Source organism: Neolamprologus multifasciatus, chromosome 3, assembly GCF_963576455.1.
Source record: "Neolamprologus multifasciatus chromosome 3, fNeoMul1.2, whole genome shotgun sequence".
Lineage (NCBI taxonomy): Eukaryota > Metazoa > Chordata > Actinopteri > Cichliformes > Cichlidae > Neolamprologus > Neolamprologus multifasciatus.
In genome coordinates, this window is record NC_140441.1 from 8,945,938 (window position 1) to 8,969,329 (window position 23,392).

Sequence of the window (23,392 nt, forward strand, 5' to 3'; positions counted from 1 at the left end):
TTGTTGTTGTTGTTTTTTGTTTGTTTGTTTGTTTGTTTTTACAGTGGAAACAAATTGAGGCCAACTACAGGGCAGGTGGGGGACAGCAGGGATCTGAAATCATATGAGATGTTAGTGAGTGAGAAGTGAAAAAAATGGACTTAAGATGGCTCTAAGTGACAAAAGTTGATCTCAAACAGAAGATAAACCCACTGATTCTTTGTAAAGTTCATCTGGTGCTCACATGAGTCCTGTGAAGGAAACTTTACTTCACTGAATGTTTCTTCAAAGCTCATTTCAACATGTTGAAGTCATGGATGAAAGTGCAGAGTGAGAGTGGATGTGATCCAATCTCACTCTGCACTGAGAGTGGATCACATGACATCTAAGGTGTGTCATGTGACATGTTCAGTATTGTCACACATGTCTAGATTGTCCCTGATATCATAACTGCTCAAACACTTATCTTGTTGTATCTCTGTTGTGGCCAGTACTATCCTCTATGCTGTTGCATGCTGGAGCAGCAGGTTGAGGCCAGTAATGTTGTGGGGATGGCGCTGGACTCCGTTAGGGTGGTGTCTGAGGGGCGGATGTTGTCCAAGATAAAGACAATGTTGGATAACACCTCCCACCTGCTGCATGACATGCTGGCTACTCACAGGAGCATGTTCAGTGACTGAGATTACCAAAAAGCATCACTGAACGACACAGGAAATCATTCCTGCCTGTCGCCATCTCCCTGTACAACTCCTCCATCTAACACACTGTAAACACTGCAATAGTTACACCCTGTTTGCACACGCTCTTTTCTACTCAACAGTCAGAGTGTTTCTCCAACAGGAGGACTTTCTTTACACTCAACTCAGCACAGACACACTGACGAACCAGGAGACCTGAACCAAAACCCAGGATAGAGAGTTTCAGTGAATGTGGTGTTGAAGGTGTGGAGGTGGATCAGAGTGTCAGAGGAGACTCTGTAGAAGGACAGAGTGCCAGCAGGACAGTCCACATACACCGCTACTCTGTTAGAGACAGAGGAAGAGGAGGAGGAGGAAGAGGAGATGGATTTTTCTGTCTTATTTTGCCTGACAGAACAAGGACGATCATCAGAGCAGATGAGACACCAGGACTGATCATTCCATCCAAACAAACAGTCAGTACTGTCTCCTTTCCTTCTGATTTTCCTGGAACTCACTGATATCTCAACGTCTCCTCTCCACTCGACCTCCCAGTAACAGCGACCAGTCAGACCATCTCTACACAGCAGCTGTTCATAAACATCAAATCTGTCTGGATGATCAGGATATGACTGAACCTCCTCAGCATGTGTCACCTTCCTGTTGTTGTCAGACAGTTTAAGGTTTGTGTGTACTGTGTTTGTGTTGATTGTGAGTTGACAGGAATCTGATGGAGAGAACAAACACAATCCAGCTGCAGTTACTGATCCAGTAATTGATTGACACTTTGATGATGACTCCTGACATCAGAGATGTGAATGAGTGATGTGACAGTTTGAAGATGCTTATATGTGTGCTGCTTTGTTTTCATGAATCACATTAAAAACACACTTACACTTCCTCAGACCTGGCTTCAACCATCGGACTCCAGCAGGCTCCACCCTGAAAGGAGGAGGGGGATCAGACCAGCACAGTCTCTTAACGCATGAACACATGGACATTACATGGCTGTCATACACATACTGTTAGACACTGATAAAGGAGCAGTCCAACATTGTCACAAATATACTTCAATCTTTACGTGATTATCTGGACTGATTCTGGATCTGTAAATTTATCTTAATTTACTCAGATTTTGACGACTGGAGGTCCATAGTGCGTCAAACAATGATTTTATTAAAACACATATGGGAAGCCGAGCACGATCACTCACACAGCATCGATCTTCTTCGAACAATAAATGGGGTGTCATATATATACTAAAATAGTGCGTCACAAGCAGATAATCAACAAGCATAAGTTCCAGTAAGTTTCCAGAGATCCTAGGACATATTCTAAAAAAGATCAGTTCCTTCCTTTGTTCCTTCACTATCGCCAGATGCTTCCTGTTATTTCACTTCACTTATCTGTGGAATTAAACTGTCACGTATGCAGGTACAACTTGCAGTTTTGAGCAAAACATAGTACATATGTATGTGCGCAGGCACTCTGTGTGTGTCCTGACCTCAGTGCATGACCTTACTTGACAAACAAAGACATTTCAGAAGCATACTGCCTGACTCCGTTTGAGTCATGTGTTACCAGGCAGACTCCAGTGCAACATGAGGGCACACAGGCCTTTATTCTATTTCTATATAATATGTGGTGAATTGTAAGCATGTAGGCAATCCTTCATTAGCTGTGGGTCACTTTACTCAATAGATCGGTCGAACATCGCGTCAGCCGAAGCTTCAGACCATTAATTAACTTGACCGAGCTTCAACTCTTTAATTAGCACAAAAATGCAATATGTGTATGACATGATTACAGCTGCCCCTGCAATGAAAGATTATTATGTAATTCAGCTAACACCTGAAATACAGACTTTAATGTAACATTAACAGTTTCCAGAAATGCTCTAATGAAGTGATAATGATAAATCATAAGTGATGCAACCGTAATAATAATGGTTATGAATAATAACAGTAAAATAATTTTCTCATCCCGACAGTAGGATGTATATTAGTTAAGAACAGTGTTGGGGAGTAACGGAATACATGTACCTGCATTACGTATTTAAAATACAAAATATGAGTAACTATATTCCGTTACAGTTACCATTAAAAAAGCTGGTATTCAGAATACAGTTACTTTGTTGAAATAAATGGATTACACGGCGGTCTTTTCCTGTTTCATATGTTAGGCTATGCCCTCTCTATTTTTGGTAATTCCACGCCGGTGGAAACCCAAACAAAACACACATTAAGAGGCTCTAATGTGTGTCTCAATCTCGCATCTCATAATGATGTGAAGAAATATTTTCAAAAATTATTATTTAATATGAAGGCACTAGGCAGAGTGTTACAGGCATATGAAGCATGTAAATATAATAATAACCACTGCAGCCAAGAAGAGTGCCTGACGAACCCAGTTGTAAGTAAGCTATTAAGACTCGACTGAGAAGAGGCTTGCAACATGGCGCCTGTGTTCGGCTTGGCCGCTGTTGCTGCTCCGTGTTTTTGTCGACTGCTTCAGTATATTGTTTTTTATCTTGTCATCTCATCTGTGATATATCATGAAGGTCTAATTGCTACTCGGATCTACAGTTCACATACATTGTTGAGTATCAAAATATGTATGGCATATACTTTTGACAGCTGGCAGAGCTACCACCAGGCTTTTCCTCCGCCGTTTGTCTGCCCTCCTCCCTCTCCTGACTACCGGTACCTGTTCTTAGCTCCAAACAATAACCCAGGAGCAAAAACAAGGTTAAGGAGATCGTCTAGAAGGGGCTGTAGGTCTGGTGTCCAGGCTAAAAGGAAACCCGCCCGACAGAGGGGATTTCTTCCGCTCCATGGTAGAGAACGTCTCCGGTATTTGGTACCGGTTCCCCTCCAGGACGCGGATAAGGCCGATCGGTTACCACCTACCCGGCTTTTCATCACGGGCGAACAGAACGATTACCTGGATCGGCGTCTTGTCTGGAGATGCGGGATGTTTTCACTTTGGCCTATCATTCTACAAGACCACAGTTCCACAGCTAGAGGTACCGGGAGACTACGTCCTCTTTCCTTTGAAAGTCAATTCCCCGTCTGCTGTCAATTCCCTGTCAATCAGCTGTTGATGACGTCAGCCTGTCACCTCTGCTTCAGATCGCTCTCCTGAATGCTCGCTCCATAGCCAACAAATCATTTGTACTGAATGACTTTTTTTAGCAGTAATAGTCTGGACTTCATGTTTCTCACGGAATCTTGGCAGCGGGAGAATGAATTTATCCACCTTAATGAGCTCTGCCCGGTCGGCTGTCGCTTCATTGGGACTCCGCGTTTGGACCGTCGTGGTGGTGGTCTAGTCACTGTTCACCGAGACAGTCGCTTGCAGGACTATGGACTCTGAGTTTTTCCCTTCCTTTGAGTCACAACTTCTTAAGGTTGGTTCTTCAGATATATTTTATTGTGTTTTAATTTACCACCCTCCCGGCCACGCTGGTGTTTTTATTAAAGATTTTACAGACTTTTTATCTTCCATTATTAAACTGGAGAAAGTCTTAATGATTGGGGATTTCAACCTCCACGTGGATGATCTTAGCTGTATCATGGCCTCTGACTTTTTATCCATTACAGACTCTTTTAGTTTTATTCAGCATGTCTCTGGACCCACCCATGTTAAAGGCCACACCTTGGACCTTGTATTTTCTCTTGGCTTAGACATGACTAATGTCTGTGTTAAAGACGTACAAGTGAGTGACCATTCCTGTGTTACTTTTAGTCTTAGCTTCCCACTGTACGCACCACCTTCTAATCTCATGTTCCATAAGCGGTTCATAAATCAGGATGTTGCTTTGAAGTTTTCTAATATGTTGGACCCTCATGTGATCAGTGGCTGCACTGATGCTGATGTTGCTACACAGTGTTTTAATAATCACTGCTTGGAGATTTTAAATTCAGATTTTGAAATCTGTCATTGCTGCCCCAAAAAGAGCTCATCCGTGGATAAATGATGATGTAAGGAGGGTCAAAAGAATCTGTAGAAAAGTAGAACGCCTTTGGAAATCAACCAAACTCGAAGTTCACAGGCTCCACCTTAGGGAACTTTGGGTTTCCTTACATGAAACCATAAAAACAGCCAGATCAGGATATTTTTCTCAGTTAATATCATCAAGCAAGAGAAATTCCAAGGTACTGTTTGACTCCATAAACTCTATTGTTTCCCCCGTGGTCCACCGAGTACCTGTGACATTTATATCTGAGAGTGATGAGTTTCTGAATTTCTTTGTGAATAAAGTTGATCATGTCCGTATGAGCATTGGTTCTTCAATACCATCTGTTTGTGTCTCTGGGCCATCTCCCCCTCATTTACTGTCAGTGTTTAACCCAATGACCATACATGACCTTTCACTCCTGCTGGATAAAATGAAAATTACCACTTGTGCAAATGACATTCTACCTGCTGGGCTGTTTAAAAATGTTCTCTCTGTCATTGGCCCCTCTATTGTAGAGATATGCAATGCCTCTCTTTTAACAGGTGTGGTCCCTATGTTCTGTAAGCATGCTGTTGTTGAGACAATATTAAAAAAGAGCAGTTTGGATCCAACTCAGCTTAAGAATTATAGGCCTATCTCTAAGTTTCCCTTATCATCGAAAATTCTGGAAAAAGTAGTTGCAGATCCACTTACCACTTTTTTAGAAAAACTGAAATTTATGACAAATTTCAGTCAGGTTTCCGTAAAAGTCACTCAACAGAAACTGCATTACTTAAAGTCTCTAGTGACATTATGATGTCAGCTGACTCCACAGCATCCTTGGTCATGGTTTTGTTGGACTTGACATCTGCCTTTGACACCATTGACCATACCATTCTGATTAACAGGCTCTGGGACGTAGTCGGTGTGTCCGGTCTGGCTTTGAAGTGGTTTCAGTCATACCTCTCCAACAGATCTTTTAGTGTTTTTGCGAATCGGTTTATGTCACATTCTAAGGATCTGACTTGTGGGGTACCGCAGGGTTCAGTTCTGGGTCCTATTCTTTTTCTTTTGTACATATTACCTCTAGGACTTATAATTAGGCAGTTCCCTGAGGTGTCTTATCACTTCTATGCTGATGATATTCAGCTCTATTGCTCTTTTAAGCCGATGGAAGTCCATAAACTGTCTTCTTTAATTAAATGTTTAGCTTCCATTGAGCAGTGGCTTGGTGAAAACTACTTATAGTTGAACTCTGAGAAGTCAGAAAGATTAATTATTGCCCCCGACAACCAAATATCTCTAATCAAACAGCATCTTGGTTCTCTTGGCTCATCTGTTCACCTAAGCCTCAGGTACCTTGGCGTGATGTTTGATTCTGCCACGTCCCTAGAACAACACTCTCGCCAGTTAATTAGGAATTGCCTCTTTCATCTAAGAAACATCTCCAAACTGCGAACTTTGCTGTCTAAATCTGAGTTAGAAATGGTTATTCATGCTTTTATTTCTTCTAGCTTAGATTATTGTAACAGCCTTTTTCTTTGTTTGAGCAAAAGGAATCTTGACCGTCTCCAGGTAGTCCAGAATGCTGCTGCAAGGCTTTTAACTAAGACACGAAAAAGAGAGCACATTACACCAGTGTTACGTTCATTACACTGGCTTCCAGTACATTTCAGAATTAATTTTAAAATCTTGGTACTGACTTTTAAAGCTTTGAATTGTGATGCCCCTGCTTACATTTCTGATCTTTTAGAACCCCACGCTCCCTCTCGCAGCCTGAGATCTTCTAATCAAAGGCTGTTGGTAGTCCCTCGAACATATTTCAAAACAAGAGGTGATAGATCTTTTAGAGCGGTGGCTCCCAGGTTGTGGAATGCTCTCGCTCCATCATTACGTTGCCTTGATTGTATTTATTCTTTTAAAAAGCAACTTAAGACTCATTTATTTAGATTGGCTTTTAATTGGATTTGTGCTGTGTGTATTATTATTAATGTATTTTATGTATTTCTGTTTTATATTACTGTGAAGCACTTTGTGGTTTTTATCCTGTGAAAAGTGCTATATAAATAAATTGATTTGATTTAATTTTACACTGTGTGTTGTGTTTTCCTCCGAAACAATAAGCTCCATTGGAGCAGCCTTTCAACGCCTCTCTCTGTCTCTCGTTAGCAAAGTTGACCCAGACAACAAAGTAAAGCTAGTTTTCAGCTACGAGCCCGACATGAAACCCGACATATTAGCCAGAGGTCCCTTTACTACAGTTCGGAACCGCGGACCTGTTTGATATACGCGCGGAATAGCTTTCTATACAAGATCGCTGCTAAAAGTGCAGCCTTACCTAATGTCCACCTGCTGTTACTCATTTTTTATTAAGATTTAAAAATCTAATTGGTATTGGTATGGCGAGTAAGCTTCAGTAATAGTAATAAATCACACAATAATAGTACATTCATGTAGTTGTAAAAAGCATGATAATATATTAAGTAATCCAAAGTATTCAGAATACATTACTCCCATTGAGTAACGTAATGGAATATGTTACAAAATACACTTGGAGGCATGTATCCTGTAATCTGTAGTGGAAATTTTAAAAGTAACCTTCCCAACACTGGTTAAGAATTGTTTTGTTATTTATTATGGGTATGGATAAGCAAAAGATAATGGGGAATTTCATTTTCCTTTAAAATTTGTCTGTCACATCTGGTGTGGCAGACGTGTGTAACATTTATTGTTAAGTAGTATTTTCCCATTCATTCAATTTCTATGTACTGTTTCTTTAATAGACTGGAATTGCACACATAGTGAGCAGTTGCACTTCTTCATTGTGGAACTAGCTGTGGAGTTCAACAGCTTTCATTTTGTGTGTTGTAGCGTACAGTGATAATCAGGCAGATTCCTGTGAGTTCAAGACTGTGTAAATCAATGTTTGTGGATTTGATTTCAACTACAAACAGACTTCCACCCTCCAAACAGTCAGAGTCAGTTTATCCGTTTTGTATCTGTGTAATTTAATTGCACTATTTTTTTTTTCATAGTTATCTTGCAGTGTATATATTGTCCTGTGTTCTGTCACTTGGTGTTCACTCTCTCTGCGGTAGAGTATCACTTCCTGTTCCAACACACAGTGGTGTTTTTGTGTAGCTTATCTGCAAAGCAATTTAATTAAAAACTTTTAGATAACTTATTTCATAGTGTAATCTTCACATGCTTCATCCGAAGCACACTCTCTGTGCACTCACTCACTAATTTACTCAATTTATTAATTGTCTTTACTGTTTCACTAGCTTAGCTTGTAGCCTTGCAGCATGGCCTCTTCACCTGTCCCTCCTGCACTTTCCTGCTCATTGTGTCACATTTTTAGTTACTCCTTGGCCTCCTTTAGCGGTAATGATACTTGTAATAAATGTAGCCTATTTGCAGCTCTGGAGGCCAGGATTACTCAATTGGAGACTCGGCTTCACACCCTTGATACACCCTTAGCTAACCAGGTCTCTGTAGCTGGTGCAGCTGAAGGTAGCGTAGGCCCCGCTAGCTGGGGAAAGAGGACGGCTGGGTGACGGTGAGCAGGAAGCATAGTCTTTTTCCCTACTTGGTGACACACCCTCCGGGGATCAAACTCTGGTAACTGCCAATTCTGTTCTGACACATGTGAAGCTAGAGCAGTGGTTCCCAAACTTTTTTTGCTGGGCCCCCTTTGTTTTACAAGAAAACTGTTGCACCCCCCCCCCCCCCCCCTCCCGCATGTTCACGCGCACATGCACAAACACATCCTCCAACCATACATACCCTTATTTTGCTCCATTTCGGTTTATTTCACACCTCAAACATTTAATAAACAATTAAGCAAATGCAAGTAATCTGCAATAAATTACAGGTAGTAATAAAATAAACGACTAACTCTTTTATGTTACATCCACACCTACACGAGTATTTTTGACAACGCAGCTGTTTCGTCCACACGTAAACGGTGTTTCGAATCACCGAAAACTGAGATTTTTTAAAACTCCTTTTTTGCATTTACCTGTGGACGAGGAATACAGAGTTCGTCACACAACGTCAAAGGTATGTGCCTTTTTTCACACCACGCTGTGCGCACCTTATTGTTTACATGAGATGAATTGCAGAATGGCAGATAGAGACAAAATACTGTTAATCTGACTGTCTTTGGTTTTTACAGGCTTATACACACACGCAGTTACTGTCCCTCTATTTACAAAGGCAGAGGCGTCACGATGTGATTATTTTACGTGTAGTTTTTTTTTCCTGTGTAATAATATTCAACATTGCTATCAATACATTTTTCAAAAAATGCCTCTCTGTGCAAAATGGGTTGAAAAACATAAACAACTGTGAGATACTGTTAATCCGTGATTTAGACAGGGGGAACAAATCGTGGCAGAGTCAGCCTGATATTGTTTGTATCCCACTGTAACTTTACTGTATAAAGAGCTAACATCTCCAAATTGTCAGGAGTAGTTAGTCATTACAACAAGTGTTTGTGAACTAAAAATCTGCTTCACCATATTTTCTAGTCTTTGGCTTAAAATCAAGTTGGTTTGGAAACATATTCAGCTATGCTTCATCTCCTGCTTTGCGTTTCTGTGGCCGCCCCGTGCTAGCAGTGTCCAAGCGTTTTGTTTTTTTCTCCCCCTTTTCCGCACCCCCCCGCAATGGCTCTGCACCCCCCCCACACACACACACCTAGGGGGCGGGCCCCACACTTTGGCAATGTCTGAGCCAGAGACACCAGCAACCATAGCTGGACTGGCCATCGGGCATACCAGGCATTTGCCCGGTGGGCCGCTGGCGATTTTTTGTTTTTATGGGCCGATCGATTTTTTTTTTTTTTTTTTTGGAAGGGTATGAATGAAAGGTGTTGGATTGGCCAATTGGTCATGATCGACTCTGGGCTGGACCAATTACAGCCGAGGAGGTCGGATGCACCCTCCCCCTTGTTTAGCAATTTTATAGGCCATCCATCGGCTTTGTTACTTCGGAAACATGGCTTAAACAATTTCCACGACATAATCCGATAACAACCGATCTCTTTACCCGTCGGCTTCCCGTGGCTGTCATGCAACAGGTGTAGTGGCAAAAAGTGATTGCCTGCCAAAAGCTGATTTCCAATGTTTGCGTGTATTTTTTATGTGTAATATCTATGTTGGTAAATAGACTTCGGTGAACAGCATTTACAAAGGGGCTATATATGGAATTAAAAAATTATCTGTTTTTTCAAGTATCTTTACAACTCTGTGTTATTGTACTTACATTATAACCAATCCGGTCCTTTATCCCCACATTAAATATTTTTACAGAACTATTGTAATATTTGAGCCATTTCTGCTGTCCAACTACTTCTTACAAAAGACATTTTTAATGTTAATTAGACTTTTTTTTAACGGCATAAATAAAGGTTATATAAAAGTCACTGCCAAAGACTGATTGCGGCTTCTACCTTGTTACACTAATGTTGTTTGTAGCTCAATATGACTTTATGTCATCCATGACGGATGCATTTGACATATGTTTCACATATTATAGCCCAACAAGTGACTTATAGCAATTTAAATACGAGCAATCAGTTTTTGCCAGACAATCACTTTTTGGCACAACACCGGCTATTGCAGTTAATAATACAACAGTTTCTTGCCAATTTTTGTGTTTCTTTTTATCGCTGTGTAACTGAGTTCAATTGAAAGCCTGCATGCGCTAGTACTGCTTGCCACAAGTTCCCAGAATCCTTTGCGGTTTTACCCCTGAATGACATCACATTTTTGGTGGGCCAGTCTCTAGTCAAAATGCCCGTGCCGATTTTTTGTCCCAGTCCAGCCCTGCCAGCAACCATAGTCAATTGTCTCCCAGGGGCCAGAGCAGGTAACACTGAGGGAAATTTAAAACTGCTGGCTAAGGGTAAACGTAAATTCAGTAAAATCGTAATTCATGCCGGCAGTAATGACACCCGGTTAAGTCAATCGGAGGTCACTAAAATCAATATTGAATCATGTGTAACTTTGCCAAAAAAAATGTCGGACACTGTAGTTTTCTCTGGTCCCCTCCCCAATCAGACCAGGAGTGACATGCTTAGCCGCATGTTCTCCTTAAATTGCTGGCTGTCTGAGTGGTGTCCCAGAAACGATGTGGGCTTCATAGATTGGCAAACCTTCTAGAGGAAACCTGGTCTTGTTATGAGAGATGGCATCCATCCCACTTTGGATGGAGCAGCTCTCATTTCTAGAAATATGGACAAATTTATTAACCCCCCCAAAATATGACTATCCAGAGTTGGGACCAGGAAGCAGAGTTGCAGTCTTACACGCCTCTCTGCAGCTTCTCTCCTCCTGCTACCTCCCCAAAAACAATGCACATATCCCAATCAAATCTAATCCAATTTTATTTATGAAGCACTTTAAAATACCCAGCACAGGAACAAAGCGCTGTACAGAAAATAAGTTAAAACAATAGAATAACAGAAAACAGCAAAATAAATAAATAAAACACATAAAACATAAAATTAAAACAGCCCTATATTAAAACAAAAAGAAGATAAAACAGCATCGAATCACCTAAAATCAACTGAAATAAAAATAAAAATAAAACCAACATCTCATGTGGTGTCAAAAGCCAGGGTAAAGAGGTGGGTTTTCAAGAGTGACTTAAAATCAGATAAAGAACTGGCCTGTCTAATCTCTAAAGGAAGCTCGTTCCACAGTTTTGGAGCTTTTACTGCAAAAGTACGATCTCCTCTAAGTTTACGCCAAGTCCTGGATATCTTCAGGAGCAGATGATCAGCTGCTCCTGAGAGAGCAGGTGGGTGTATAAGGCTGTAGCAGCTCAGAGAGATACGATGGGGCGAGGCCATGGAAAGCTTTAAAAGTAAAAGAATTTTAAAATGAATCCTAAAAGAAATGGGCAACCAGTGAAGTGAAGCTAAAATAGGGGAAATGTGCTCAAACTTTCGAGTGCCAGTTAAAAGACGAGCTGCGGCATTTTGCACCCTCTGTAGATGACTAATATATGATGCGCTGACCCCAAAATAAAGTGCATTACAGTAATCCAGCCGAGTGCTAACAAAGGCGTGGATCACTGTCTCAAAGTGCTGCCGTGAAAGAATTGGCTTTATTTTTGCCAGCTGCCTTAGGTGAAAGAAGCTAGATTTTACCACTGCCTTAATTTGATTATTAAACTTCAGATCACAGTCCACTTTGACCCCCAGGTTTGTGACAGTTGGCGTAACATACTGGGCCAGGGAATCTACATACACATTGGGGGTCTCAGTGGGGCTACCAAAAACCATCACCTCTGTCTTTTTATCATAGAATTTTAAAAAGTTAACAGACATCCAAGCCTTAGTGTCATCGAGACACTGAAGTAATGGCTGTGTAAGGTATCTGCCTTTTTTCTTTAGAGGGACATAGATCTGACAGTCATCAGCATAAAAGTGGAAACCAATGCCGTGCTTTCTCAGTACAGAACCAAGAGGAAGCAGATATAAAGAGAAGAGGAGGGGGCCTAGAACTGAGCCCTGTGGGACACACAAGAGGGGAGCGGAGGACGACACATAGTCACCGAGGCTGACACAAAAAGTTTGCCCCGCCAAGTAAAACACATATGTAAGCCTGCTTTCTTCCATTTGCATAATATCTCTTAAATTAGAAATATCCTGTCTCAGAGTGACACTGAAAAACTAGTTCATGCATTTATTACTTCCAGGCTGGACTACTGCAATTCATTATTATCGGGATGTACAAAATCTCACTCTCTCTCTCTTTAACTCTCAAAAGCCTTCTGTTAATCCAAAATGCTGCAGCAAGAGTACTGACAGGGACTAGAAAGAGAGAGCAGATTTCTCCTGTTTTGGCTTCCCTTCATTGGCTTCCTGTTAAATCCAGAATTGAATTCAAAATCCTGCTCCTCACATACAAGGTCTTAAATAATCAGGCCCCATCTTATCTTAATGACCTTGTAGTACCATATCACCCTATTAGAGCACTTCACTCTCGCACTGCAGGCCTACTTGTTGTTACTTGTTGTTAAAAGTAGAATGGGAGGGACAGCCTTCAGTTATCAGGTCCCTCTTCTGTGGGCTGCTGGGGGATTCCCATGATGCATTGAGTTTTTCCCTTTCCAGTCACCTTTCTCACTCACTATATGCTAATAGGCCTCTCTGCATTGAATCATATCTGTTATTTATCTCTGTCTCTCTTCCACAGCATGTCTTTATCCTGTCTTCCTTATGTTAATTAAATTTACAATAACACTTAGCGTTATGCTGTTCTTGTTAGGTTCTACTAGAGTTAGCTTTATTAACAATTTACTAATGATTAGTTTTTCAACTTTTGGTCAAGCTAGGGAAACAATTTGCCCTGCTTCCAGTCTTTTTATGAAGTTAGGCTTATCTTGTCAGAGGCATGTTTCTATAGAGAGATTAATCTAATTAATTAATTAATTAATCTAATTTGAATCCGGTCAAACAGAAGATGATTTTTCTTTAAAATGACTGAACTATTAAACATGCAGATATTGATGCAAATTGTGAATGTGTGAAGAACAAAAGACAGTTATCCTGTGAAAAATGTCTCTTTGGAAACTCCCCTACATTAATATCTTAATCATTGTGATAGATTAGTGTTTCTGTTCCTGAAAAGATTTCTTTAGTGTTATTATTCATGTCACATCCATATAAAAACAAACAAAGAGTGAAGGACACAGGAAATGTTTCCAGCTCTTCCGCCTCTATCAGACATTCTCTCCATACCTGAGAATGTCCAGTCTCCAGCGTGGATCCTTCAGTCCAGCCGACAACAGCTTCATACTAATTTTTCCTGGATGATTGTAGCTCAGGTCCAGCTCTCTCAGATAGGAGGGGTTGGATCTCAGAGCTGTGGCCAGAGAAGTACAGCCTTCTTCTGTGATCAGGCAGCCTGACAGACTGCAGACACACAAAACAATCTATCTTTGAACACTTCATAGGAGGGAAGGATGTGAAAGATGAAGACTAAAACTAAAGGATCCATAATGCTCATACAATGTCCTGTCACGTGGCAGCTTGCACCAAAACCATATCACATCTGCCGGAGCACACTTCTGTTTTTACTTGCCTTGGTAAAGCTTTACAGACAGTTCAGTGTCTAATAATCCAACCAAAGGAAACTAAAATATCTGACAATTCTATAAGCATTAGTAACTCATTCAGTAATGTCATACACATTCTAAATGATACTGAGTGGGAGCGATTTAATCCTGACCTGAGAGTTTCTAGTTTACAGTATGGACTTCTCACTCCAGCAGACAGAATATCCACTCCTGAGTCTTGCAGGTTGTTATAACTCAGATCCAGCACTCTTAGACTGCAGGGCTGGGAGCTAAGAATTGAAGACAGACTTTCACAGCTTTTCTTTGTGAGGTTACAGCCAAACAGTCTAGAAATAAAGCAAATGACCAAAAAATGGGTTTAAAGTGAATTGATAGAGTACTGAAGAGTTGGGAGTTTTATAATACAATGAGGAAACTGATCATTAGTAGCTATGATTTTTTTTTACTGTAAATAATTTCATTTGATAAAAAAAATAAACAGTCCTTGATTTGACCTCAAAGTTTCCAGTGTACAATGTGGACTCTGCAGTCCAACAGAAAGAAGCTTCACTCCTGAATCCTGCAGGTTGTTGTTGTTGGCATCCAGGTCTCTCAAACTAGACGACTGGGAGCTGAGGACTGAGGACAGAGCTTCACAGCTTCTCTCTGAGAGGTTACAAACACTCAGTCTGAAAAATGAACACAAAAACAAAAACACTGAAATTAAAATGTATTGATGGTGCAATGACAACTTACTAGATTTGATAACAGTTACTATTATTTCAAGAAAGGCTTGAATTATTACTGCTTTATTTTAAACACATCAGAAATGTGTTAATATAGTATTATTCAAAACTTGTGAAAAATAGTAAACTACACTAATGGATTGCTGTTGGTGACCATTATTTGCTGTGCTTTTTGTAAAACTGCAAATTATTTAATTTGATGAAAAATAAAACATTCTTTGATCTGTCCTCAGAGTTTGCAGGATACAACTTGGATTTGTCAGTGCAGCTGACAGAAGCTTCACTCCAGAATCCTGGAGTTTGTTGTAATTCAGGTCCAGCACTCTCATACTAGAGAACGGAGTGCTAAGAACTGAGGACAGATATTCACAGCTTCTCTCTGAGAGGAAACAGCCACCCAGTCTTGAAAAATAAAGAAATGAAAAAGACTGGATGCAAAATGTACCAATAGTTCAGTGAAAAAATTAGTACAATTAGCCATATTCATTCACGTTTCAGAGGCAGCTAGAATTGCGATCATCTAATTTTAAACATTAGAAATTTGGCAATTTACTTGAAAGAGAAATAATACAAATTACTGAATTACAAAACCAAATACATTAATTTGACCTTTATTAGCTGAGTTTTAATTGTTTCATTATAATTTGATGAAAAACTACTATCCTTTAATCTGACCTCAGAGTTTCCAGTGTACAATGTGGACTCTGCAGTCCAACAGACAGAAGCTTCACCCCTGAATCCTGCAGGTTGTTGTTGCTTGCATCCAGCTCTCTCAAACTAGACGACTGGGAGCTGAGGACTGAGGACAGAGCTTCACAGCTTCTCTCTGAGAGGAAACATTCACTGAGCCTGGAAAACAAACAAATAAAAAAAATAACTTCAAACTATTTTAATGTCTAACCTAAATAAAAAAAAACAAAATCTATTATGCAGTACAATTCATAGTTAAGTTGGGAACAAATATAAAAATTGCTCAGATGAAGCCAATGTAACGCTCTCAATGGAAACCAGCAAGTAGCTGGTATATTTTGTGATGCTAGTTAAGTACCTGCTCGCACAGACACAATGCACTGCTGTTTACTTTCCTTCATATAACATCTGATCTTGATCATTGCGCCAGATACAGTTTGATGCCATTTATTTAATATACTGGACTCTGGTGCAAAACCCAGATCATTCTCTGTCTGAGGGACTGTCAGAACTTCTAGGCTTACAAAGTTTCACATGATTTTTATGTATTTGATCTGTGCAAATAAAATCACCATTTCTGTCTAACTTAAATGTTCCTTTTTAGTCCTACATAATGAGGTTCATTTTTATTAAAATATTCTTTATTTTCTGTTAGAATATAAACATGATCAACTTAACAACATGTTTATGTTATACAGTGCCTTGAAAAAAATATTTATGCCCCTTGAACCTTTACACACCTTTTTATATGGGCTGGCCAGGGCACTCTGTCATGCCTGCAACTGGAGCTGAATTCTGTGGCATGGATTTTAACTGGTAAAAGAAAATTTGAGCATATTATTCTGGTTCTGGCCTCCTTAGACTGGCTTCCAATTGAATTTAGAATCTATTTTAAGATCCCTTTACTGGTTTTTAAGTCCTTAATTGGTCTGGCGCCTGTATATTTGTTCGATCTGCTGAAGCCCTATGTCCCCCCTCGTTCACTCTGGTCAGCTGAGCAGCTGTTGCTCTCAGTTTCTAAATCGTGGCTGAATCTTAGAAGATACCAAACATTCTCTATTGTGGCCCCAAAGCTTTTGAATGATCTTTCTCTTCATATTAGGCAATCTACATCAGTGGTAGTTTTTCAAGCTGGTTAACCTGCTAAGACCCAAACTCTTTCATGGCATGCATTTTTAATTTCTCTTTGCTATTTGGGCTGATTGGGACCTGATGAATGTAAAAACAGAATTATCTTTTTACCTGATTTTGCTCTACAAAGTCTGATATCCACATATGAGAACAATTATTTTAAATTTTGATAAAAGAGTGGCTTGTGTGTGTTTGTCAGAGTCATCGCAGGGGGGAGCGTGGTATGATTTTTTTTAAAAAAAGAAAGAAAGAAAAAAAGGACACTTGGACACTGCTAGCATAATGGACAGTTTTTTGACAGCGCTTCCACACAAACACAAAGCAGGAGATGAAGCATCGCCAAATATGTTTCCAAACCAACTTCCTTCCAAGCCAAAGACTAGAAAATATGGTGAAGCATATCTTCCCTTTGGTTTTCACCTGCACAAGGAAAAAACAACTACACGTAAAATAATTACTGTGTGCATTTATATGAAAACACAAGGTTTTCTCTCACACTATGGGCTGGATATCTATGACAGTCTCTTTTATTTTTTTTATTTTTTTCATTTTCTTCATTCTAGGTTAGAGACTTGAAGGAGTTCTTCATCATTCACCCTTCTTCATAACTATCTCTGTGAAGCATCGGTCGCTGTAATCTTGGAGAGTGTTTAATTCTGAGCTAAAATTCTGTTTTGTTTCCCGCGAACTCTCTGGGGTCTGACGTAACCTACAGCATTTTATTTTCTATCACTTCTGTCACATACCTCACTTTTTCTTTGGATGTGTCCTTAAACAATTAATGGCTGCAAAGAAGATTGATTCAAAATTCCTCCACAGTAATGTGAAAGCGCCATTGCCAGTTTTCAAGAGTGCTTCTTGGATTACTTTTTGCATATTGGGCCAAAACGGTTTTAAAATATTTTATTAGGAAATAAAAGCCATCATACTTTAAAAAAATGCATTTTGTATTCACTTAAGTTATTTTTGTCTAATATTGCAATTTGTTTAATGACGCAAAATATTTAAGTGTGAAAAATATAAAAAAAATAAACCAAAAAAGAAAGAAATCTGTCTGCAGCTGTTGACAATCATTAAAATCTATTTTTTAAGGATAAGATTGCACATGTTGTTTTTTTCTTGTCAAGTAGAATTTAAGGGATGAAGGGAAAAAAGCAAAACACATGACTCACAGAGCTTTGTTGGAGGCTTTGACCACTGGCAGCAGCCTCAGAAGAGCCTCCTCTGAAGCAGAGTATTTCTTCAGGTCAAACACATCCAGATCTTTTTCTGATGACAGTAAGATGAAGACCAGAGCTGACCACTGAGCAGGAGACAGTTTATCTGTGGAGAGACTTCCTGAACTCAGGGACTGTTGGATCTCCTCCACTAGAGAACGATCATTCAGTTCATTCAGACAGTGGAACAAATTGATGCTTTTCTCTGCAGACAGATTCTCACTGAGCTTCTTCTTGATGTACTGGACTTTTTCCTGATTGGTCTGTGAGTTACTGCTTGTCTTTGTCAGCAGGCCCCATAGTAGAGTCTGATTGGTCTGAAGACAAAGACCCAGGAGGAAGCGGAGGAACAAGTCCAGCTGTCCACATGGGCTCTGTAAGGCCTTGTCCACAGCACTCTGGTAGAAAGATTTAAAATTTCTTTTTTTTCCAAATAAATTAGACTTCTTGGAGGTTGTTTGTTGTTCTTCCAGCAGATTGATGCCAAAGTTGATGAAGGTCAGATGGACATGAAGAGCAGCCAGAAACTCTTGAACACTCAGATGGATGAAGCAGAACACGTTGTCCTGGTACAGTCCTCTCTCCTCTTTAAAGATCTGGGTGAACACTCCTGAGTACACTGAGGCGGCTTTGATATCGATGCCACACTCTGTCAGGTCTGATTCATAGAAGATCAGGTTTCCTTTATGCAGCTGATCAAAAGCCAGTTTTCCCAGACACTCAATCATCTTCCTGTTCTCTGGACTCCAGTGTGGATCTGTTTCAGCTCCTCCATCATACTTGCCCTTCTTCACTTTGGCCTGAACCACTAGAAAGTGGATGTACATATCAGTCATGGTCTTGGGCAGCTGTCCTCCCTCTCTGGTTTTCAGCACATCCTCCAGAACTGTAGCAGTGATCCAGCAGAAGACTGGGATGTGGCACATGATGTGGAGGCTTCGTGATGTCTTGATGTGGGAGATGATCCTGCTGGCCTGCTCCTCATCTCTGAATCTCTTCCTGAAGTACTCCTCCTTCTGTGTGTCAGTGAACCCTCTGACCTCTGTCACCATGCCAACACATTTAGGAGGGATCTGACTGGCTGCTGCAGGTCGTGTGGTTATCCAGAGGTGAGCAGAGGGAAGCAGTTTCCCCCTGATAAGGTTTGTCAGCAGCACATCCACTGAGGTGGACTTCCTAGGGTCAGTTAGGATTGTAGTTTTATGGAAGTCCAGAGGAAGTCGACACTCATCCAGACCATCAAAAATGAACAGAACATGGAAGTCTTCCAAGCTGCAGATTCCTGCTTCTTTGGTTTCAGTAAAGAAGTGATGAACAAGTTCCACCAAGCTGAACGTTTCCTCTTTCAGCACATTCAGCTCTCTGAAAGTGAATGGAAATATGAACTGGATGTCCTGGTTTACTTTGTCTTCAGCCCAGTCCAAGGTGTATTTCTGTGTTAGGACTGTTTTCCCAATGCCAGCCACTCCCTTTGTCAGCACTGTTCTGGTTGGTTCATCTCTTCCAGGTGAGGCTTTAAAGATGTCTTCTTGTCTGATTGTTGTTTCTGGTCTGTCTGGTTTCCTGGATGCTGTTTCAATCTGTCTGATCTCATGTTCATCATTGACCTCTGCAGTCCCTCCATCTGTGATGTAGAGCTCTGTGTAGATCTGATTCAGAGGGGTTTGGTTTCCTGCTTTAGCGATCCCCTCAAACACACACTGGAACTTCTTCTTCAGCTCAGATTTAAGTTTAAGATGACAAACTTCAGCAAGGCTTTCTGAATAAAGAAAGAATATCAATTCATCTTTTACATAGTCCATATCAGAACTTGGTCTTTTCAAATACATGTGGGTTATCTCTTGAAATTTTAGTTAATGTTAATGTTATAACCAGCAGCTTAAATCTTTAGAGAAATCCTTTTACTTCTCTGCAGATGGTCAGCCAGCTCCTCCTGCTTCATTCTCCTCAGGAAGTCCACTGTGATCTTCACAAATGCCTCGCTGCTGCTCCTCCTCTGTTCATCCTCCTCCCTCTGACTCTCTAAGCATTCTGCGTAATCTGGACTCAGAACCTTCTGGATCTTCTGCAGCTCATTCCTCACAAAAGTGATGATGTTGTCCTCCAGCAGCTGCAACAGAAAACTTTATGAATGACCCAATCAGACTGAAATCATGGAGCCACACATCAAATCTGTGTTGGACACACTGAAAAATTCACTGGTCTACAAAGAGCAGAATGGAGATGACTGTGAACAGAGTAGATGTAAAGGTATTTGGTGTACATGTACAGACCATAAATATGGAGTCCAGGTTTGTTTGATGCTGCTGGGCAGACTGACCACTGGGAACCTCTGAGCTCTCCTGGTCCACTCTGTGGAGGAGCCATTAAGATTTGATCCACATAAAAAGCCTTCACCATAAAACAAACAAACAAACAAACAAACAAAAAACACACACATCTTGACATGAATTAGATCATCTGTTGGTTGTTGGAATTTTTAGGTGAAAGGTGTGGGCATAGTCATTTCTGCACAGGGCCTTATTTGCATTTGTACTTGTATGAGTTTCCCTTTCAGATAATAAAATTATGAACAAAAAATCAAATATACAAATCATATTCAAGTGTCCTACCATTCATGTCATGATTAATGACAGTATGTTCTGTTTAGTATTGAAAAAACTCCAAAATCTTTATTCCTTAACTTCAAGTTTGTTTTGGATAACACTGATCACATTTTAAGCTGTATCATCTTACATGTTGGAGAACTCCCAGCCAACCTAGAGCAGTCTGATAGAAATCTGAACAATATCTAACATCTGAATTTCAACCAACTCTAGTTCAGTCTTTCTTCATAAAGATTATAAAAATTGCCAGTGTCAGACCAGTGCTTGTAAATGCCTTATGCACACCGTCATTTCCTCCTGATCAGACATTTGCAGCTGATTGTAAATGAGCCTAAATGATGCAGCAGTGTTGCATCCAAGGTCAGTATGAAACTGTGTCACACTGAATAATGTGGAGCTGCAGTTGTAGCAGGAGTAGGCCTCAAAATGACTACAGCTAACAACTCCAACTAGAAATCAAAACTGGCACGCAAACCAAAACACAATCAGTACAACTGAACCCTTCAAGTACCACAAACCCCACAGGCTACAAAAGCAGAGCTGCACAGTTACAGACTCAAACAATTACACTGAGCAAGAGCTACATTAGCTTCTGGCTAGCCTCATTTAGAGCTACAAGGGTCAGCAACTGAACATGACTCTGATCTGAATGCACAACATTAAAATTCCCAAATGCTTTTAACTAAAGCTCACATACACAAAGCAGCTTTACAGAGGTTGTCATTACTACCACATGCTGCCTTAGCTGTTTGACACGTCGGCCATCTTACTCTAGAGCTTTCTCAGTTTCCTGCCCACCTTAAAAGTTTGTCTAACTTTAAGCTGTTTATCTGCAGTGGACTCTGCAGCAGCCACCAGCTAACGTAACTCAGCAAGTCAGACAGCACAGCCTGTGTGGACACATGGATGATGATAGTCTCCAAACATTTACAACAAAAAGCTTCAAATTTCTCTTTCTGTCAACAGTTCAGTGAGCAGAAGTAGAACTGATCTTCAAGAGGCACAAACAAAGACAAGGAAACTTTATTTTTATCTTTTCCTTTTTTTAGCAGATTACAGTTTGATTTTTATTTGATGGATTTTCAGAAATGTGAAAAAAAGGGAGATTGACTTTAGTTTTTGAAAGTTAAAATAATAACCAGTGTTTGAGTCATTATGATGCTCTGAGTTTTATGAGTAAAAGTGAAATCTGTGCAGCAAAGTTAGTGTTAACTCCTCTAACGTCCTACAACATACAGCACAACATGACTGATGGAAGAAAACATAAGCACGAGCTTTATTTCCTGTTTGCTGAAGTGGATTTTCAGGAGTTTAGAAACCAAATGCTTGTTTTTAAGAGACAGTTTAAACGGGATTGAGGGGATGACATGGTTGCACTGCAGTTTATAACAACATCAAGCAGTTAAATCTGTTCTCAAAGAGTTAATGTTACCAACAACTCACCTCTCTGCAGCAGATTCCTCCTGCAGTTTAAAATTAATGGGTTGACTTTTAGACAGGTCACTCCTTAAGGACACACAACTGGGTCCAGGTTCAATTTTCAGTTTCTGAAGGATCCTGACAATTGAAGCACAAATCTTTAATCAAGGACTCATCACACAAAATAAAATGCTGACAGAATTTTAGACATTATAATAGTGACTTTAAGTTACATCTTTCTTGATGACTGTTTTTGTTGAAATTTATGAATGACATGATTCAACGTGGTGTTCATACAGCTGGGTGCCGGTCCAGATTCAGGTTCAGGTCCAGGTCCAGATGGTCTCCCATTGAGCCTGTGAGTGGAGAAAAACTGTTTTTCATTTGCAGCCACAGAAGATGATGAAGACTTAGAATACCTTCATCATGCCAAAGAGAAACTGATTTTCAGGCTGAGCATGAGCAGAAGGAAACTCTAAACTAGTGATGGTAGGGTAAAAACAGAGTGCCACCCAGAGGTAAACACAGCAATTTACACTGTGCAGGACTATTGATGATCCTATGAGCAGCAAGAGTACATGCTGGACATTTTTATAGAATAAAGCAATTCCTCACTCAGTGACCTGCTTTGAGATGCAGTTTAGAGACCAGGAAACAACATCAAATCAGACACCAAACTGACATCAAGGAGTTTATGTCGCTAATAGCTCACCTCTCTGCAGCAGACACCTGCTGGTCTTTAAAATTAATGAAATGTTCATTAGACCGGTCACTCTTTAAGGACACACAGCTGGGTGGAGGTCCAGGTTGGTTCCTGTGGATAATGATGGAGCAGCGATGTGAGTGCTGAGCTGTGACATGGAGAAAAGTCATGGATAGTTAAAGATGGTCATCTCACCTCTGAGCTTTGGTCTGGCTCTCATGTTCCCCACACAGAGTAGTTTCAGAGGGAGGTACTCTCTCCTCTCTGTCCTCACACTGATCCATGCTGCTGAATTCACATCCACATCAGTTCACACACACTTTCTACCTTCACCTGCAGAGGAAACACAAATCATTCATGTGCACATCAACTGTCAAGATCAGGTGACTCCACTGTGTAGTACTCATTTGATATGTTTGGAAACTCACCTTAGGATTTAGTGTAAGGAAGGCATCAGGTGTAAAACTCATAGTTAAATTAAAGTGGTGGGCCCGCTCATTTTGGCAGAATAATAAATTAATTGCAGTGTTTAGGCTGTCATTTCTGGCATCTACATGGATGTTAACATCACCTAGTATGATTACTCTATCTGAACTCACCACTAAATCAGATTAAAAACTGAGCATTAGCTGGGTGCATGATACATAACAAATAAAATCGTTTTTTTGACTTTCACATTTAGGGTGCAAGAGGCAAAGATTCAAGCTTTTCGTATGCTGTATCCAAGTTTTTGTAAGGCATAGCGAATATAAGGTGAATATGTTGATCAGTGTAGTGTAGTGAGGGTGTGCTGGGAATGCCTAGCAGCAATGTTCCCTGTAAGCTGTGCGCGTGCACAGAAAATCTGCGTTGCACACAACAACAACAAAAAATCCAACCTGAATTGAAATTAAAATAAATACATAACAATTCATTTTGTGCTATTTTGTAGTTTGAGTCAGTAAGTGACCGGTGACTGTAATTCACATTTGTATATCCGCAGCTAATCAACACCATTGACAAGCTATTACAGCATCCTCATGTGCCGACACTGTTGTTGTAGCTAGCAAAGCTTGCAAAGACATGCTAATGACAACCATTGGAGATGTGAGCAGGACAGACGGAAAATTTGAGGGAAAAAGTGTGGACTGTAAACTATATACCAGTTTTTAAGTTGTGTAAAATGTGGCCATGTAAAACCAGAGTTATAATAAAAACATATATGTAATAATT

At 40.3% G+C, this 23,392-nt stretch overlaps 1 protein-coding gene across 3 annotated transcripts; it reads right to left on the bottom strand.

The window, feature by feature from the left end:
• Positions 1-23,006, bottom strand: LOC146521457 (NACHT, LRR and PYD domains-containing protein 3-like). Of its 3 annotated transcripts, XM_085154919.1 has the most exons (14): positions 22,376-23,006; positions 22,190-22,291; positions 21,711-21,833; positions 21,502-21,615; positions 19,726-19,804; positions 19,358-19,562; positions 17,408-19,211; positions 15,090-15,263; positions 14,628-14,816; positions 14,184-14,357; positions 13,842-14,015; positions 13,352-13,525; positions 1,552-1,598; positions 1-1,383 (listed from the first exon to the last, which is right to left on the bottom strand). In XM_085154919.1, exons 1-14 carry the CDS (start codon positions 22,462-22,464, stop codon positions 842-844), a joined length of 3,990 nt encoding a protein of 1,329 aa, XP_085011045.1. In that variant the 5' UTR covers positions 22,465-23,006; the 3' UTR covers positions 1-841. The 3 variants fall into 3 exon arrangements, with proteins under 3 accessions (XP_085011045.1, XP_085011043.1, XP_085011044.1); XM_085154917.1 differs by lacking the exon at positions 14,628-14,816 and having other exon boundaries at positions 22,376-23,004; XM_085154918.1 differs by lacking the exons at positions 14,628-14,816; positions 21,711-21,833 and having other exon boundaries at positions 22,376-23,003.
• Positions 23,007-23,392: the final 386 nt, after the last annotated feature.